The 21,209-nt window shown below is 41.9% G+C and overlaps 1 protein-coding gene across 1 annotated transcript in view; it reads left to right on the top strand.

The window, feature by feature from the left end:
* Nucleotides 1–21,209, top strand: part of LOC119650265 (kin of IRRE-like protein 2) — a 435,476-nt gene that overhangs the window by 333,758 nt on the left and 80,509 nt on the right. The window contains exon 6 of the mRNA XM_038052879.1: nucleotides 4,240–4,450. Within this exon, the coding sequence (XP_037908807.1) occupies nucleotides 4,240–4,450 (211 nt within the window). The remainder of the gene's footprint in view (nucleotides 1–4,239; nucleotides 4,451–21,209) is intronic.

The following is a 21,209-nucleotide window of genomic DNA, read 5'->3' as shown; positions in this document are numbered from 1 at the left end:
TAAAGAGGACTCATATAAACGGCGGAAGTTTGGAGACATATCAAGGAATGTTTTGGGTTTTTAGTTGTGTATGAATTGAAAAGCGTGCATAGATAACTTAATCTCAATTAAGAACTATGAAGCTTAACCGTATAATATTTCGCTGTTGTTATTTATTCTATTATTATCATTATTCTGTTAAGGGAAGTCGTGCTGCGTCCTTAAAGAGATATTGTAGCCCTTTTACTGGTTATAGTGAACCTATTTACCATTGTATGTCAAGCAAGCCAACAATCGTCAGGAATGACTGGTGCCTCGACCTACTTTGCAGAAGTACCGGACACTGCCGTATAACGTAATATGAGGGTTTCGACATACTCCGCACAGAACCCTCAGGCAGTATCCATAGATATCTGTAACTTCCCTAGGTGATAGTTTAGACGGCAGTAAGTATTCCCAGTATAATCCAGAGTTTCTTCTTGATGAGGTTTCAACAGTCCTTTTTACGCTTGCGTTCGCGTATAGTTCGTCGTGTATAGTTCCCTCAGCCATTCCCCTTCATTTTTCAATGTCATTGCCACAAACCCGCTTCCGATTCCACAGAAAGGGTTCTGGCCCATGTCATAGCGTCTCTGCTCCCTTCCTGGCCAGCTCGTCCATTGCCTCATTGCCTTCCAACCCAACATGACCCGGAACCCAGAGGTTTCAGATCTATGCGAGTCGAGCGTATTCAGGCATACCAGTTTAGAATTCACCTGGTTAGACCCAAGTGCATTGATGTTGTTTTGTTGTCGAATAGCAATGTTCTGCCCCGTATAGTTCCTTTGGAGGTTAAAGGAGGCACATCTGTCTATGACGTATATTTTCGCGTGGAATATTGTAGTGTGCTTAGCCATTGGTGCCAAATGCATTTTCTTTGAGAGAGAACCTCGTTTTCATGTTACCCCTTGGTCTCGCCTAGAAGGAATATCAATCTTCCTTCGATTTAGTCAGTTCCCCGCCTTACTGATATTCCCGGCCATCCTAAAGAATGCTCTCCTTTCCTGCATCTGTATGTACACATGGAGTGGAATTAAACCCAGAAGGGGATGCGGTTGGGCATGTCGTCTTTCCCGCGCTAGCACACACGCAAGTCAGTCTTTGATATTTATGTAATTCCCTGACTGTTGTGCTGAACCGTCATAGTTTTCCGAAACGCGCCTTCCAGGTAATTTTTGGTTTCCTATAATAAAAAAGTATTTGACTTCTGTTTCTCGTTTTTGTGGCTCTCAGATGATCAAGCTTGCGCTTTCCATTGAAAGGCACTATGCCGGTTTTGGTTGGATTGATATGCAGCTACACTCAAGGAAGTGTGCCATCGCCACTTCTCTAGAGTATTTTGTTCGACTCACTATTATGCGAACTACAAAATCTGTCAACACACGCTGAAACTTATGTGGATGACAGGGCTGTGCTAGTAGCAGGTCGAAATTTCGGAACGATGTGAAGACATACACAACGCACTGTTGATTTGATTGACCCTTGGTGCCTCTGGCATAGGCTTTCAGTAACTACAAATAAAGCCAAAATAGTATTATTTTCAAAAGTGTTTGATATCCTGCGAGGAAAACTGAATGGTCTCTGCCTTCCAGAAATGAGGGATGCAACAATTCAACTCTCCGAAGAAATAAAATATCTGTTAGCTACACTAGACAAAAAGCTTCTTTGAAAAAATATGCAAAAGTAAAGATGCCACGAGCTCTCACAGCTTATGGGCTGTGTAGGCTGACCTTTGCCTCAACATGGGGACTTAGACCTTTGCTAGTCATGTAGATATAGGTTCCTTCCATATGGCTTCTTTTTATTGAGCCTTTGTCCCGTTTACAACCGGGCTCGGCTCGTCGTGATCGGTTTCAGCATTTGGTTCTTTTAAATGCCTCATCTGGATGCAATCGCGAGGATTTCAAACCCCTATACGAGTTATCAAGTCACCATTATTTCGGTCGCTTGCCTTCGACTTCGATGTTCACACCAATTTTGGCGAGTAAATTCTCGTTCGCGCGAATTACGTGACCATACTATCAAAAATACCTTTCTCGCAATTTTTCCACGATCGGTGTAACTACATATCGATCGCGGATATCCTCATTTCGGATGTGAGCAAAACGTGTCACGCCACATCTTCGTCTCCATTATCGCAAGTTGCCGTTCATTATCTCTTATACGTCGATAACAAAGAACATCAGTTGTGGAACGCCACTTCATCCAGGTTGCACTAATGCGTGAAGCAATTTCAAAATGCAGTTTTCCATTGACTGATAGCATTGACCCGAGGTATTTAAATCGTTCAGTTCTGGGCAGGTTACTGCCGCTAACAGTGGCTGTGGTGGATTGAGATGTTTTTTTTTGTTCAGCTTCAATCTGAGACCGTATTGCATGAGGCGATCATTCCATTTTTAGACAAGTTGCTCGAGATCATTTCTTCTATTAGACGCTTGGAAAACATCATCTGCATAAAGCAGTACATGGGGAGTTGTAAAAGGACGCTTCCTTGATGAACATCAAGAGAACACAAAGCGGTTTTGATACACCCGCCATACTTCGAACTTCATTTTTTAGATCGCGGTAGAGCAATTGAGCCCAGCGAACGAGTACTTCTGGCACTAAATGTTCTCGTAGAGCATACCAGATGAATTCGTGTGGCCCACAGTCAAACGCTTTCTCCATATTCAGAAATGCAATGTAAAGAGTGCAATGCTTCTCAGCATGTTTCTTCATGAGTAACCGCGCAGCGTATATTGCATGAGTAGTCCCGCAGTTCTTGACAAATACGGCTTGATTTACGGTTATTTCAACGATTTCGCGAATACGGTTGTCAAGAATGCCTTCAAAAATCTTCATGGTATGGGAAAGTAACCGCATCGGACGGTAATTCGAACATTCTGTTGGACTACCTTCTTTTCCATATTGGAACTGTTGTAGTTTCTTGCTAGTCAAATGGTGTTCTACCTTCCCGAATAACCAGATTAAAGAAGTCACTGAGCAACAGTGTTAGGTTCCAGCTCTTTGCTTTCCAGAGCTCAGATGCGATGTCGTCAGGTCCTGTTGTTCTCCCCGAATTTAATCATTTTATTGCTTCCTCGACTTCAGTTGCGCTGACATGAAGGTCCTCGGGGTTTAAGGTGAGTACCTGCTTGTAGACATAATCCCACGGTCCTCTTCGGACACAGATTGATTTTGAGACTACAATCAGAGCCACGCCATAACTGCCGAAGCGGTACTGGTTTATACTGAGTGCAGGCTCAGCATTCATACTAGCAGATGGAAGGACTATCTAACACCTCTGCCACAACTAAAGGGTACGGCACCCGAGTTGTACAGCGCAACTCCACGTTTGAGCTCCAAGGAGCTCTGCCTGCGATGTAAGCATAACCACAACCAAGTGATCCGGAAAAATATCAGGTTTGCCAACCCGGTCAATAGGGGTCTTACTTGAAATTGAAGATGACCTAGGTATTCCGAGCCCGCTTACAAGAAACCAAGCTGCTCATTGTCCTACGGTGTATGCGTTGGTTAGATTAACCTACTGCCAGTCCGACTCTCCACACTATTGATCAGTCCGATGACACCTTCCAGCGGCCAATACAGAAAAATCGTGTGAGAACGAAGGTCGGGTTATGCTACCTTAACCTCAAGAATAATAAGACTAAGCCACTTTTTTACATTTGAGCATGAATGATTTTCTTCAGCGAAGAATTCGCTTTGAGAGGTATCATTGAATCGGCGAAAGTACGTTCCGAGCTTAAAACTGTTTGAATTGACTCACTTGAAAGCATTAGGATAGGCCTAGTGTGGCTTGAGTAAAACGAATTACAATTACCCCCATTTCCTTAACTTAATGTAAGTCTTTTGTGTATCATTGTTTTCTCCCGTTGATATATTAAGCCATTACTTGGAAGATTACTTCATCCCCACTACGCTTTATTTTGTCTGAAACGTGTCACTTGAATGTTATGACCAGACATAAGTTCGGGCAAATGTATCGACCTTCAGAGTAAATACAAGTGATTAAAAGGTGAAAAATGCTCAGGTAAAATCCAGGTATCTCAAAGTTCCCAATTACTTCAATCGCTTAGTCTTCAGGTTTGTTGGCAGTTGCCTGACCTTTGTTATTCTAAGTTTTTCAGAGGCATGAAACATGTATTTCCGAATTCCATGTACATACAGTAACCTAACTCGTTGAAAGTTCAACAAAACTGACCGCAACATTTCTTGTTTCAGGTTTCATGGATCCGCCACAGAGACATACATATTTTAACTGTAGGAAGCTACACATATACGTCAGATCAACGATTCCAAGCAACGTATCATAAAGAGAATGAAGACTGGACACTACAAATAAAATGGGCCCAAAAGCGGGACGCAGGAGTGTACGAATGCCAAATCTCCACACAGCCAGTGAAAAGCTACTTTGTGCACTTAAATGTAGTCGGTAAGTTCCTAATCCTCCTCGCCCTCCCATATACCAATGCTAATCCAGACCCTGATTCGAGGAATGGAATGAGGAAAATTGCAGTGTTAGCGATTCTGACTTTCCATTTTGCGTCAGCCGCTATTTTATTCCAATAAAACTTTACTACCCTCCCAAGACTTCTCTCAATAAACACTCAACTATCGTTAGCCTAAATACGTACGAGTATATGTAAAAATGGGAACGAAATGCTGCGACAGGAACTCCATCCCTGCCGGAGAAATGGTGATGCTGAAGTTTCGCCATTGCTAAAGTTTTTCGCACAAGATTGTTTCATGCATTATCAAAAGAAAGCACTAAATAAGTAGCAACGGCGGCAGCAGCAGCAGCAACAATAGTAATGGAATCCAGTTGCCATACTTGCTTATTGCTTCCACTCTGCCGTTTTTCTCCTGCGAGTTTGCCGCAAGACCAAGTTCGTAAAATATGAGTACGTTTTTGAACTTGGCAAACTCCGACTCAATACCACCTTCCATTGCATTGTGCTCTCCGGTAAAAATTGATTTTGCTTTTTAGAGTTATGAACAGAAATTCGTTTTATCGTAATTTCCTCTCCGTCTATATATTTGCTTGCGTATTTACGCCGCCTGGCTCATAATATAATAACAAACTGAAATGATTCCTTGAGGAATCCGCCGAGTTTTCGAAATTGAAAGAGTCATTCTCGATAATAAGACTTAAGTAGCGACTTTATTGTGCTTTTAGTGAACTCTGCAACGTGAAGCTGCTCTCGGGGTGTATTGAACGGCGCAACAGCCCTTCTCCATAGAAAGTTGTTGAAAAGCCAAGCAGCACATACCAACGACTCCATGAATATTTATGGAAGTTAATCTTATGATTTAGGATGTGAACGTAAGGACTGGGAAGAGAATGCGGATTGTGGGAGCAGAAATCTCTGAATAAGTCGAAATCCGAATCAGACAATTCATTTTTTCATTGTGAGTGGGACTTTCAAAAGTACAGTCACAAAATTCAAATTTAAGCTGTCTCCACCTAAAGGGCAATGCCTGGAATGACTTTCCAGTCAGATTAACAACGACAGAATAATCCCCTTCTGCATCTGTTTTAATCCGAAAACTATGGGAAGATACGCGTATTTGGCGAAAAAAACGAACTCGTTTTAGTTTAGTATCCTCCCTGGTGACTCATGGAAGGTTGCTGAAAAATGGGATGCAGCACATAAACCAGGCTAACGGCCACTATGGCCATTGATTTTCGTAAGGGCGCCCCGCGGTGTTCGCCACTCCCTTCAATCATTCAGCGTCACGCAGATAATTCAATTTCAGAGTTTGCTGGGATAGTGATTTCCATCACACAACATGGCCAATCATAGAAGCATCCTTTCTTCTTTAGCGTTACCCCGGACACTTTCGTTTTCCAATTCAATCTATGCATGCATATGTAGTGTTTCATGCGAAATTAGGTCAAGTTAGGAAACTTCGGGGATTGCCGCAAATAAAAATTTATTAGGGAATACGTTTTTGATGGATAATGGTTCTCGTATTGTATGCAATCTTTATTCAACAGCATTGAGTGAGTATTGATACGAGTAAACTTTTGTGGATAAGTAGATGGCGTGCTTTGTTTAGAGTTGGGTTGTATTGCCTAGTACTGTTCACCTATTACATAATGTATCCAACCCAAGTTCATTTACGTTAAAAGTTCCGTCCTAGTCGCCAATCTAAAGTGGATAATCCATTAGGTGCGGCTGCGGCTCTTCTTTATGGTTTGCTACCCTTGGGTCGTATGTTTTCACCACGAGAGCGTCCAATAAGATATGTGAAGTTGCTTTGTGCTTACTACTGCCAACTCTGAAGATTGGGTTTTGATTACAAATCCACGTCGTGTATAGATCTTTCCATAGAGCCCATTGACCATTTATTAGAACTACTAGTGTCCTTGTTGTCAGTTCACTTAGTTCCAAGTTTTCGACTGTTTTAATGCAGCATCGGTCCAATAGTATTATTTTGCCATAGTCGACTGACGCCACAGCAGTGGCTTTGAGAGTGGGGGGCTCTGGTGCCACACATTGTATTTGGGATTCGAACGAGTTCATTCGCCTTTCATTGCTTAATCTAATCTCGTTCCTAATCGCCAATTCATCAATGCATTCATACGGAGTAGAGCCATTGAGATCGATGGTTTCCCCGCAGAGTTATTCATGGTTGCACCTTCAGTTAATGTAGATCTGCTACTTCCACTCGTGCAAAAACGGAGAGGTGAGAATTGTATTCCCGACTACGAGATGTGGTGGAATCCGCTCCCCCAAGATGGCCGGCGAGTGGATCACCCCATGTACACTGTTCCGCAAAGTCTTGGGGGAGCTGAAGTCCATTTCAGATACCCTATCAAGAGGGTATGTTGTTATTACACGGAAAACCAATGTTACGAAGCCACAGAAGGAACCTCAGACAGGATGGACTTTCAAACGACGAACCCGGCAACGCGCTCCCGCGGAATGCGCTCCCTGTACAGAGATGGAGCTGCCAAGCAGCTAACCGATACCCTATCTCAATATAGGGCTGATGTAACAGCGTTGCAGGAAATGCGGTTTCCCGAAGAAGAGCCACTACACCATATATTATAGTGGCCATCCAGTAAACCAAGTGCTCGGAGTAGGTTTCTTAGTCAGCCAAAAAATGAACCCTGCTGTTATCGGCTTTGAAAATATAAGCGAAAAGTTATGAACTCTGCGTTTGTGAGGCAAAGTTAGAAATATAAGCCTCATAAACATTCACGCCTCTACAAAGAAAACTGAAGAGTCGGAAAAGGATACCTTCTACGGGGCAGTATGATATCAAAATCAGAGATTTCAACAGTCAAGAGACCGTCCAGAAGGGACCACTTTCAACCAAATTGACCACGTGCTGATTGAACGCCACCACCTCTCAGCCTCGATGAATGTTAGCACATATAGGGAGGCCAATATAGGTCCTCTAACAATCAGGTGAGAATGAATACTGAAGCCATTCATGATGCTGCAGTAACCGCAGCTAACATATGTCCTGGAGATGAAGCGTCAACAAATGATCTTCACAATCACCTGAAGAGGGTGATCATTGATACGTTCACAGACATATTTGACCCCAATCGCAAGAAAAGTCGGAACGGCTGGTTTAACGTTGAATGTAAGCTAGCAACGGAACGGAAGAATGCTGCATATCAAGTAATGTTGCATTCTCAAAGAACGCTGACACGCGCAAAGATCCACCAAGAACTCCGGCGAGCGGAGAAGAGACTTCACAGATGGAAAACGCAAGCCTTGAAGAACCAACAGGTCTGTGAATTCGAAAAGTACAGGGTGCAACCGCACCAAGCGCGCAAATCTTACCAACAAGTCAGCAGGATGAAGCCTTATAGACTTCGATGGTCATCCTGCCGAGGCAAAGAGGGAAATCTGATTTCCGACAGAATGGGCATATTCGAGCGAAGGGTTGAGTATTTGGATGAACGGCTCAACCAAAATATCCGCCAGTTGGAGGTCCCACCAACTGAAGACGACGGACAAATGCAGCCACCACCAAGCATAGAAGAATCTTAACGATGCTCTTCTTCTTGACGCAATATATTTTAACAAGTCCGATGTCAGCGCCTCTTTTGTTATACACATTCAGAAGACAACTCCTAAATCGACTGCTGATCGTAAAGTGGGCAATCTATTCATAAGATGTCCATCAGTTGAAACCCAAGTATGCTTAAGGCAAGCTCTATGGTACTACAATATGCCAATGAGGAGGCGGTGGAAACTAGAGGAATCTAGAAACCTCCTATTATTTTCATTACTGTCGCCAAGATCATGTTTCCCTCTTACATGTCGAGATGGTATCAGAGGCACAGTTGACATGGTCGATGTGACCATCGCCAGAGTAGGCTGACATTTGTAGAGAACGGACGTGTCTACAAATTGATATTATTAATAAAAATAATTTAAAATTGAAATTAAATTAACTTTTATCAAGAATATAAAAAGATATTTATATTACTTAATTAATAATATATAATTTAAAACTCAATTGAAACTAATTTACTTTTGAGTTATTATCTAAGTTACTTTTCCTTAAAAAGTTTTGAGAAAAAATTCGTTTTTTTTGGCTTGGCGGGAATGAGCGACCAGACCGGCCCCCCACCATAAGGCCTAGGGGCACTCGGATCGGTCGTGGAGTCCGCAACGAGGAGGATCCAGACTTGAAAATAGCCAAAGTGAGGATAGCCAATCTTGAAAGAAGAAATGGCGAGCTGGCGAAGACACTGGAAGATTTCAAAAAGCAAATGACAACATTGATAAAAAAAAAATGAAAAGCTTACAGAGCAGCTAATGGCTGGGGAGGCGGGCCCGCCGTCTCCAAAGGTAGCCAGAAAAAAGGTTAAGCTATCTTCGACTACTTTTGCAATCATGGAGGAACCGGGCTGCCTTGAGGGCGAACAAGTTCTCGACAGCGAATCTGTCTGTATGGAGGACATAGAGAGCAGTAAAGCAGACGATACGAGAGTCGGCGACAACGGTGGCGATGGAAATGTCCCAGAAGAGGATGCTAACCAGGCAAGTTGCAATAGTGAAGATGGAAAATTGGGTGAGTTTTTGGTCTATGTTTCCAAAAAATTAAAGAAAAAAAACAAAACTCAAGAAAAAATGTTAAATAATGTTAAAAATAATGCAAGTACGAGTAAAAATTTAAAAAATGGTCCGACTGGAGATACAATTAGCACCCGAAATAAAGAAAAGGGGGAAAGGGTGCCCCCCATTAATGTTTATAAATTAGGTGGTAGAGATTTAGCCACTCTACTTAATAGGAGCGCGGGGCTCTCAAATTTTGTTATTAAAAAGACGGGGGCCGAGAGAGCCCAAGTCAAATGCAATAAAATTGCAGATTACAAAAAAGCACGGGAGGTCCTCGAGCGAGTGAAGGCTCCTCACTTCACCTACACCCCAAAGGAAGAGAAGGTGCAAACCTTCCTTCTGAAAGGCTTGGATGCGGAGGAAGAGCCCGACGAGGTGCTCAAAATGCTCCGGGAGACGGGAACTGAGGTTAAGTTCCTCTCAGTGTCACGGTTTAGTACGAGGAGGTCCGTTTTGGAAAAACAAATCCTGTCGGACTTCCTCGTGCAGATAAGCCCGGAGAGCCGGGGAAGCGATCTGATCGGCATCAGGTCGCTTAATTACCAGGCCATTCGTTTTGAGCGCCTGCTAAGGGGCGAAATAGTCCAGTGTCTGGTCACTCGGCAGTGAACTGTCAAATGACCTTACGATGTGTAAAGTGCGGGAAAGACCATACCGCAGCTGAATGTTCGCTTACTGAAGCAGATGGCAAGGAAAAAACTTTCTGTGTTAACTGCGGAAGCGGAGGGCATCCGTCTTCGTACCGCGGATGTCCTGCATACCGCAATGTTAAGGTCACAAGGCAGCAAGCACCGAGATCGGCCCAAAGAACGAAGGTGTCAGCGGCGTTGGACGGTACCGTCCCTTCGGCACCAATCGTCTCGGGGATCCCATTTGCAGAAGTAGTTCGACAAGGGGGAGCTAAGAAGCCCCAACAAGATGCAAGTGGCGGGATGAACACTATCCTCAATAAAATACTAACCATGTGTGAAAACATGCAGCATACGCTACACGTACACAATACAAAAATAAATAGCATAACAGAATATTTACACAAACAGCATGTCCGCTGCTAGGTCTGCAGTCACAGCGGTACCACTGGATGGTCTCCGGATCATCGCGATTAATGTGAATTCCATCGTAGGAATCCATCGAAGAGCGGAGCTCCTTGATTTCGCTGCCAGACAACAGCCTGACATAGTCTTGATTTCAGAAACCCACCTCAATCCGAGGCATTCGATACAATTCAAGGATTTTGAATTTGTGAGGAACGATAGACGAAATTGTGATGGGGGAGGTGGTACCGGAATACTTGTGGGTCACCATTATCGTTTCAGGCATATTAATAGGCCTGAATTTGAAACCTTTGAGTGTATCGAAGTCTCATGTATTCTTTTTTCACTGCCTAGAGGAGGGAATTTATACATTCTGTCAGTCTATGCAGTGGGAAACAACCGAGCCAAGTTCAAGGAAGAATTCCATTCTCTGTTTACGATACTCGGACTGAATAGGCTGCATAATTACTATATTATAGCTGGCGACTTGAATGCTAAGCATACCTCGTGGCTAAACGCCACAAACAATCCCAGAGGGGTTTTCCTCAAATCTTGGATAGAGCAATACCAGATAGAGTATAAATGCGAACTAGATGGGTCAGAGAGTCCAACCTGGCCCAGGGCCTGGATTTGTGCATTGCTAACGCGCGCTTGAACTTTAATTTTAGGAATCCTCAACGGAAACTACAGACTCTTCCTTACGATAGCGATCATAACGCTATTCTTATTGAAGTTCTGTTTGATGGACGAAGAATTCGCCTTCTGCCGATGGACAGTGGCGTCCACAGGCTGAACTTTAAACAAACAAATTGGAAGAAATTCCAAGAGAGGTTTATTCGGGGATATCGAGAGGAATGTCCACCTCTTGATGGGGAAAACGATAGTACAATTGCACCAGGTGACAGGAACTTGAGCAACGAGGAAATACTTCAGTATCTTCTCAAGCTGGAGAACTTGACGCTGGAAACAATTGAACAAGTCGTCCCTAAAATTAAACCTCGCAATAATATGGAAGGATATGAAACTGCAGCCATAAAACGGCTGAAAAAAGTGAAAAGCCTTCTGCTCACTCGCGTCAACAAAATCTATCGGAGATATGGGGACTATCATCATCCCATATTGGTTGAGTTCAAATCACTTCTAAAGATCGCGCGGGATCTTATCCGTCAACATTACGTAAATGAAGTGAACTCCCAGTGGCGGGAGAAGTTAAAGGGTATTTCACCAAGCGATCCAGATTCCATGTTTACTAAGATAAATACGTTATTCCGGAAGAAGTCACGAATAACTGTGCCGAGAATTAAAGTCGGTGGCAGCGAGATACAACACCTTATTGACTCTGGTATAGACACGAATAGTGTAACTGCTGATGCGCAAGGCAATTACATCGTGATGGATGATGCTCTGAAACTTGAACTTATAGGGGAGCACTTTGAATCAGTGCATCGGCCCAGAACGGACTTAGAGCCAACGCGACTTTCGGAAATTGTAGAACGAGATGTCCACAATTTCAAATATAGCCTGAACGGCACCACAGTTCTCCAATTTAGCTCTGCGTTGCAGGCTGATCTCATACCGAGTGATAATCTGCTTGATTACTTTGTCTCATGTGTTGAGTTAACTTCCATATTCAGAAGAGTAAACAATAAGAGATCATCCGGTATGGATGGCATTCCCAACGTGGTCCTCAGGCATTTACCAGACATTGCCATTCGTAATTATTGCATTTTGTTCAATAATTTATTGAACAATTCCTTCTTTCCAGGACAATGGAAGAAAGCCCGAGTATTCCCGATTTTAAAGAGAGGGAAGGATTCATCCAGCCCTCAAAGCTACCGCCCAATCAGTTTGCTGCCTAACATCAGCAAGGTGTTTGAGGTTTTGGTATTGAAAGCCTTGAACGGGCATATCAAGAAGAAGGAATTATTGCCGAACGCGCAATTCGGATTTCGATCTGGACATTCGACAATACATGCAATAACGAAGGTACCGTCTGATATTTGCTGGCAGATTAACAATGGTGAGTGTGTAGGCGCTTGCCTTATAAACATGGAGAAAGCCTTTGATACCGTCTGGTTGGATGGACCGATTTTCAGGCTCCTGAAGAATGAGTTTCCCAGTCACCTCGTAGCGATGATGTGTAGTATGCTGTATGGCAAGTGCTTTGTCATTACGGACAGAAATCTCACTACTAACAGAGAATTTCATGTTCTGAATGGATTACAGCAAGGGACAGTGACTGCGCCTACACTTTTTGCGGTATTTGCCGGCGAATTGCTCAATTCTTTCGATTTTAATAAATCTCCTAAAAGGTCGTTGGTTGCCTTTGCTGACGATCTGATAGCCTACACGGCGCACAAGAAGGTAACTGAGGTGCAAGTTGAACTTCAGAAGATGTTCAATGATATTAAGTTCTTCACGAACAGTTGGCGGATGAAAATCAATGCGCAAAAGTGTGAAACGATTCTCTTTCGAAATTCCTTGGCGTATGCCAGTAGGAACTTGAAAAGGAATTGGAGAGATTTCCACATTGTCGCGAACGAGGATAGTTCAGAGCGCATTCCTCATAAGAAGTGCGTTAGATACCTGGGTGTGCGTCTTGACGAGCGTCTCCAATTTAACGAGCACATTAAAGTCGCGCTAGAAAGCGCTCGCAAGGCATTCATGTCTCTTCGAAGACTCTTTTATGCTCCACATCTTAGCCGGAAGGTTAACGGGTGTGCTATCTGGTTTAATTTGAGTGCTAGCCAAATGGAGAAAATAAGGATCTTTGAAAGGAAATGTCTGCGTGCTTGCACGGGGCTTAATAGGACTGCTTCGTCAAACTATGAGCACTATGTAACTAACGAAGTGATGTATGCAGCTGCTGCTGTGCCAAGAATCGATACTGTTATCGTCAGATTGATTCGGAATCATATAGTGCGATCTGCTTCGCATGGTGAGAACCCTTGGGTTTCGCAGCCGTTCTACCCAAATGATGGGTATTTCGAGAAAACTCTCACGACAGGCTTCATTCCTCCCGAAGCGTTCGTGTATCTTGACAGGAATGGTCTAATTCTTGATTCTGCCGGTGATCCGGTTATGTATCATATACATAGACGGGCCACGGACAAAAGGATAGAATACCCCCCGAATTTGACAGTGGGGGCTCCGGGATTCGACTGGAGATACTCCAGAGCGAGAGCAATTGATATTAAGCCGGATGAAAAAGAGAAATCTTGGTACTGGTGGCTGCGGGATGCCGGTAAGCGGTGGCCGTGCTCAGTTCTGCCATTTGTTTCTTGGTAGGGCTTTATGATATAAATATGTACATATTGAACGGGTACTGATTTTGTCTCCAGTTGTAAGTTATAAATATTATACATACGTTATTATTCTTTGTTTTTTTTTGAATTGATGTTATTGTAAAAAAAAGAAAAAATGTGTAATATAAAATATATAATTATGATAGTTTTAAGAACAATAATTTAAGTTAAAAGTATCTTTTGAAGCGATCAAATATTTATTATTACTTTTATATTTCTTTATTTGCCACTAAGGCCAAGTGAATTCTGTCGGGTTTTTGACCATTTCCCGACAACTTATTGTAAAATTAGATTTTCATTTCTTACTGTTTCTCTTCTCTGTCTGTAAATCGTTATTCAAAAATTTTGAGAGCCCACAGTGGTCATTAGATTTAAGTTATTTTTGTTATTTTAAAAGATTGTTTTTATTGTTCATTTTTCCAATCTATATACTATTGTTACCTATTTCTTAAAAATAAAAATGATTTTAAAAACAAAACAAAAACAATGTGACCATCGCCATCGCAATAAGACCTTTAGGAATCCTCCCCTGAACTGTATGTAACCATTCTCCACTGTATTGTAAGTCTCCGTTGATGCTTAGCACTGTACAATTATGATACTCTTTAACCAGGCACTGGGTCCTACAATTAAAAACCTGGATTCCAAGATCAAGGAGCGCACATTGCAATAGCCGTTCGTAATATTTCAACACTGAATTCGCCGCTACTACCACTTGGGTTTCCAGAGTACAATGCGTAATGCTACAAGAGGGAGACGAATACTCACAGATTTCCACTATTTAACTACACTTAGGCCTAGGATATCCAGCTTATAAGGCTGAACTTCTGTTAGTTGACTTTAAAGGCAACCAGAGAATACATTGAGTGTATTCTTAAACCGTAACTTGCATGGTTAATCTGTATAAATGAGGATAAATCATCACGGAAAGTTTATAGGCACAATATCTATGAAAGATAAAGAAGAAGTGGCAGACAGGTAAAGCAAACAATCCCGGAGCGAACATAAATTGCTATGCCTTTAATGATGATAAATGATAAGGAAGAAGAACTGTTCGGAGGCTTGTATTAAGATATCTCCGAAAAGTAAGAAATAAGAAACAGTTTCCAGTTTTACTATAGATTTATTGTGCTTTTTGAAAAATGCAGACACGTTTTTCGGACACCATATGTGTCCTTCTTCAGTACTCGTTTTGTAATAACTTGTTTCAACTCAACTCTATAGCCTGATATGTCAACTACTAAACTAATTAACCTAATAAGTAATATCAGGTTGTCCACAAAGTTTTCGCACAAATATTAATGTGACAATTAAAAAGCAATTAGCAGACAAACCAAAACAGCAGGTACAACATGTGATATCCCAATGGAAAGGTCAGAGTCCTAACTATAAAATGCATGGTAAATTATCCTTGAAGGATCAGTGTTGTGAAGGATATTCAAGGATAAACATGGAATTCGACAAAGTACATTTTCGTCATTGCATTTTGTACGAGTTTCAAATGGGGACGAAGGTGCCGAAGGCGATTGAAAATTTGTCGAAGGTATTCGGTGAAGGAAAGGTAAAGCGCAGGACAGTTTACGATTGGTTCGAAAAATTCTACAGCGGAGACCTGACACTTGAAGATGAACCTCGCTCAGGAAGACCCTATACGATTGACGACGATATCCTGCGCAACAAACTGGAAGCGAATCCTTTTCTTTCGACACGTGTGCTTGCAGAGGATCTCGGTGTATCAAAATCAGGAGTAGCAGTAGCCATTACGCGTCTTGGATATGTTTTGAAGAGCACAAAGTGGGTACCGCACGAACTGACTGAGCGAAATCTGGCCGATAGAGTGAGAATTTGCTCCGCTAACCTTTTACGGAACGAAAACGACCCTTTTTTGAATCGATTGGTAACTGGCGATGAGAAATGGATTGTGTACGAAAACGTAGCGAAGAAACGAGCCTACACTCATCGAGATCAACCGGGTCCATCGGTAGCAAAGCCGTCTATTCATCAGCAGAAGCGAATGCTCAGTATATGGTGGGACGTTCCATTACCGCCGATAAGTACTGCGAGCAGCTCGACAGATTAAACACCCAGCTACGTTCGAAACGACCAGCATTGGTCAACAGGCGAAATATTGTCTTTCATCATGATAACGCCCGGCCGCATACATCTTTAACTACTCAGCGAAAATTGAGTGAGCTTGGCTGGGAAGTTTTGAGTCATCCTGCGTATAGTCCCGACCTTGCTCCTTCTGATTACCATTTGTTCAGGTCCCTCCAACATTTTCTGGATGGTAAAAAAATGACTTCTGAAGCTGACCTCCAAAGTGCACTTCGCACGTACTTTGAGGGGAAGGGGGAAGAGTTTTATAGAGGGGGGATTTTGAAGTTGCCCGATAGATGGAGGGAAGTCGTATCTAATGGAGGCAATTATATATTAGATTAAATAATTAAAGGTTTTTATAAACTTATCTGCTGAATTCTGTCTTTGATTTGTGCGAAAACTTTGTGGACAACCTGATATTTAATTATCTGAAATTGTTTGCCCCCTTAACTACTTACCTTAATTATCTGGAACAGGCTGGATGAACAGTTGCCCAACAACCTGGGGTCAGCCTGTTTATATGTTTCCAGACTTCCTGCTGCATCTAGTTTGTGGACTTTATGTATTTTTGGTATAATATCCACGTTGTTCCTGGAAATGTTATGGCCGCTATCTACTACGTGTTTGGCGACTGCAGGTTTGACATACCGTAATGATTTTTTGCCGTTTACTCCGCTTCTATTTTCTTCGAATCATATTTGCACCAAGTGCTTAGTCCGGCCTATATATACTGCTACATTCCGGGCATGCGATCTTATAGATCCCGCTCTCTTCCTCGTTAGACTACCGGTCCTTTACGCTTGTAAATCGAGTTGTGCATGTCTACTTGTTGGAATTGCCACCATTTGAAATTCTTTAAACGCATTGCTGATCATGGGCCCCAATGAAGTGTATATAATGCTGCATCCCATGTTTGTCTTGTCATTGATGCCTAGCAACGACGTCAATTGTTTATTGTCATTAACAACCTGTTTCTTCCTTATTATTGCGTCTGTAATGTCCGCGCTGTCTCCATTCTCCATTCTCGTATCTGACACCTAGCAACCCAAATTGCATTGTGAACGCTCACGCATACAGTGAGTTACATCCTTTTACGTCGAATTTAAGGGGAGGTCCCAATACATGCAAAAGGGGGGAGTAAATTTTTTTTCACCAAATGTAGTAATGTGGGGTATCAAATCAAAGGTCTCGGTTAGTACTTTCCAAAACTGGTCCTAGTTTTAACATTTGTTGGAAAGACAGGGAGTTCGGGGGGTCGAAATTGCCAATTTATTTAACGGGGCCATTCTCAGAAACTACTCAACTGAAAAAGCTGAAAAAAATCAAGAAGCTGCCACTATATGGTGCCAAGGCTCCGAAATACCCTCCATATCGATACCTGTTCAAATAAAATTAATAATAGTATGTTACTATAATTTTCAGTAATCGGCTGCAGAACCCCCTTAAGTTCATTATAGCATCACGAAAGCACGTAGCTATGTAGGCTATAATGTAAAGCTTGATCAACAATAGGTGAGAATTGTCACTTCTTTGCAAATTCAAGATTTTGAATGTTAATATCAGCCGTATATGTATATTACGTGTTACGTACTAATAGGACAAATTCACATTCAAATGTTTTTGTCTTTCCCGACTTGTTATTTTCTCATTGTGACTTACATCTAGACATGACCTGATTTTTCTAGTCTCTGCCGAACACCCTCTTCTTTTATTTCAAATAGGTGGCTATTTGGCATTTGTATCAAGAATGCGAATTTTCCTCTAATTTACTTTAGTTTTTGTCTGTTCATTACATTGATCTCAACATTTGTCATTTTTAAGGTTTTGTGTAAACACAAAACCTTATTAAAATCAGTTTACTGTCTGTCTGTCTGTCTTTTTTTTTTTTTTTTCTTTTTTGAGGAGGTGGAAATCTTCAAAAGACACTGGTCTGGACACACCAGCGTGTGGGTGGATAAAATCTGGCAAAAAGAATTTTTGGGCTCCTACATGAGGATGGACGACTCCCTAACCGCCTAACCTTATTAAAATCGGTTTACTGTCTGTTTGTCTGTCTGTCTTTTTTTTTTTGTTGAGGAGGTGGAAATCTTCAAAAAGACACTGGTCTGGACACACCAGCGTGCGGGATTTTTACCCACTAAAACCACCCCCGACTCCCTCCCTGCCCCGCGGAACCACCATAAGGTATTACATCACGGGGCGGAGTCAGCTCATCCTAGCTTTGTCACCTTTCTTCTATACGCGGCGCATGTGACCGCGTTTTTCTCCTCGCCTCTGCTTTTCGCAGTTTATTTTAGATAGATGCGATCATGGAGCTTACCGCATCCCAATTCTCTTGATGTGCTAGCATTTTCGGCACAAGATTTTCTGGTACCAGTACCTCCCCTAGAGTCTCCTCTAGATTCCTCCTTTCTTCCACAAATCTCGGACAGTGGAAGAATACATGCTCTGGGTCCTCTGGGACTCCATCGCAATTTGGACAATTGGGTGAGGTCTCCAATTTAAACCTGTGAAGGTATTGGAGATATCCTACGTGCCCCGTGAGAAACTGGGTGAGATTATAATTAATCTCACCGTGTCGTCTCTCCAACCACTCCTTGGTGGCAAGAATGAGCCTGTGCGTCCACCGGCCCTTTCCCGAGTGTTCCCACCGCTCTTGCCATCTATTTATGGATCTCTCTCTTTCACGTGCTGCGGAGTCTGTCTGTCTGTCCGTTACACGCATTTTTCTCGGAGACGGTTATAGCGATTGACACTAAATTTGGTAGAAAGGTGGCAACTGTGAACGCTCACGCGTATAGTGAGTTACATCTTTTTACGACGAATTTAAGGGGGGGTCCCCTTACATGCAAAAGGGGGGTGTAAATTTTTTTTTTCATCAAATATAGTCATGTGGGGTCTCGATTAGTACTTTTCGAAGCCGGTCTTAGTTTTGACTTTTGTTGAAAAGGTGGGGAGTGCAGGGGGTTGAAAGTGGTCATTTTTTTAAGGAACCCATTCTCAGAAACTGCCCAACCGAAAAATCTGAAAAAAATCAGGGGGCTGCTACTATGTGGTGGCTAGGCTCCGAAATACCCGCTATATGGATACTTATTCAAATAAAGTTAATAATAGTACATTACTATAATTTTTAGTAATTGACAGAAAAACTCTCCTTAAGTTCACTCTAGAATCACAAAATTTTGCAGCAATATAGGCTACAGTATAGAGGATGATTCTGCCAAATTTAGTGAAAATCGCGCTATTACTAACAAAGTTATACTAGGTCAAAACTGTCGCTTCTCTGCAAAATCAAGACTATGAATGTCAATATCACTTGAAAGTGGCTATTTTCACACAATATATGCATATTTCACGTGCTACATGCTAATGGAACAAATGCACAGTCAAATCTCTTTATAAAAGAAATACACAAAACCTTTCATACCTGAAGCGTCTAGCTTCCGGTTTCCCGACTTGTTTCAAACTAACAAAAGTTGATTCACTCAAAATGCCAAAAGCCAGATTTTATCCACAACCTGACGGTCATGGTATCGTTCATAGATTTCGTCGTTATGTAGGCTACGGAATCCTCCATCCTCATGTAGGGGGCCAAAAATTCTTCGGAGGACCCTTCTCTCGAACGCGACCAAGAGTTCGCAATTTTTCTTGCTAAGAACCCCAGTTTCCGAGGAATACATGAGGACTGGCAAGATCATAGTCTTGTACAGTAAGAGCTCTGACCCTATGGTGAAACGTTTCGAGCGGAACAGTTTTTGTAAGCTGAAATAGGCTCTGTTGACTGACAACAACCGTGCGCGGATTTCATCATCCGGACTTTGCGTCAGGAAAATCAACCGTAAAGAAGTGCTATGTTTAATCGAAGCGAAATGACTACCGAGAACGATACACGCAGCGGACGCGCCAAAGAGGCTTTTACCGAGGAAAACCTCAAAATGGTCCACAAAATAATTTTGAAGTTGATCTAGATAGCTGAGTCTCTAAGGATATCAAAGGAATGTGTTGGAGATATCTATCGTGCATGAATATTTGGGTATGCGAAAGCTCTGCTCAAAGTGAGTGTCGCGCGAGCTCACATTCGACCAGAAACAACAGCGAGTTGACGAGTCTGTCAGTGTTTCACGCTCTTTCACCATAGAAAACCCGAATTTATGCACCGATATGTGACAATGGACGAAACATGGCTTCACACCAGAAACACAACGATTGTTAGCTAACTGGCACGTGGTGAACCAACTCCAAAGCATACAAAAACGCAACAGTCGACCTGCAAGGCTCTGGCATCAGTATTTTGGGATGCGCATGGTATAATATTCATCGACTATCTTGGGAAGAGAAAAACTTTAACAGCTTTATTGGAGCGTTTCAAAAATGAAATCATGGAAAAACGGCGCCATTTGAAGAAAACGGAATTGCTATTTCATCCAAGCAATGCACCGTGTCACAGATCAATGAAAACGATGGTAAAATTGCTTAAACTGGGCTTCGAATTGCTTCGGCTTCGTATTCCCTGGATCTGGTCCCAAGCAACTTTTCTGCTCTCAGACCTCAAGAGAATACTTGCTGGAAAGAAATTTTGCGCCGATGAAGAGATAAACGCCGAAACTGAGGCCTATTTTGGGGCGAAACACAAATCGTACTACAAAAATGGTATCGAAAAATTGTATGACCGCAATCATCGTTGTATCGCCCTCGAAGGCAACTATATTGAATAATAAAAGCTAATTTTATTTTTAAAAAATTGTCTATGTTAGCCTACTAGCTGAACTGTTATTTCAATATCGAAGTTATGTAAATAACCAACTGCTCTAAAATTACATATATAGGAAAATTAAGTACAAAACCACTTCAATGGGCATATTTTCGCTATATGACCTTCCAACCAGTGCAACACAAATTCAATCCAAAACAACCAAATTTAATTTATTCCACTAATCAAAATCCGCAATATATTTCCATTAATCTACCAACATATTGGAATTCGCCAAAGAAAAAATATTTCAATTGAATTATAAAACTTCCATTGCTATCAATATCACGCTGTGCTTTGGGGCATGCAACTGCTCGTTGTTGATTACTTTTATACAATGGATTGTTGCAGCCCTGAAACGCTAGTTGCACATCTCAATTTTTATTTTTTTTTTGTTTTATAGAATTCCCTGCCCCTCTGTTAGAATAAAATATTTAACTACTTTGAAATACATAGTTTCGGCTGCGCTACGAAATTCTGATTGCAGTTAGAATAGTCCGCTATCAACGAGCACATATCTACGTATTCAGAGTTAGATCCCTACGTAAAAAACTGAATAAAATCTTTCCAATCACGTTCCATGGGGTACAGAAGCCATTAAACCTTAATCAGAAAATGTAAAAGCATTTTTCGTCCCTATGAGGAGTTTTCATAGCTTATTGAGCTTTTTTTCAGATACAAATAATTGTATATGCAATCCAAGTGCGCTTGCAGTTTTTGTTAAATTCACTGAGCAGCACCCAATAAACTTTCATATTAGCAGGACTTCTATGATTCATATGAATTCAGATGCATTTTTTACAATCAGATACGTGCAATTTATATGCGCTGGAAATTAGTTTGCGAGCACTATAGGAATCGATTTAAGCTTACGCAATACCACTACATTCGAGAGAGTGTTCTGACTTTAATAATT

The sequence above is a fragment of the Hermetia illucens genome, chromosome 2, assembly GCF_905115235.1.
Source record: "Hermetia illucens chromosome 2, iHerIll2.2.curated.20191125, whole genome shotgun sequence".
Classification (NCBI taxonomy): domain Eukaryota; kingdom Metazoa; phylum Arthropoda; class Insecta; order Diptera; family Stratiomyidae; genus Hermetia; species Hermetia illucens.
Note: the sequence above shows the minus strand (reverse complement) of the source record. Positions and strands in the feature narration are given on the sequence as shown.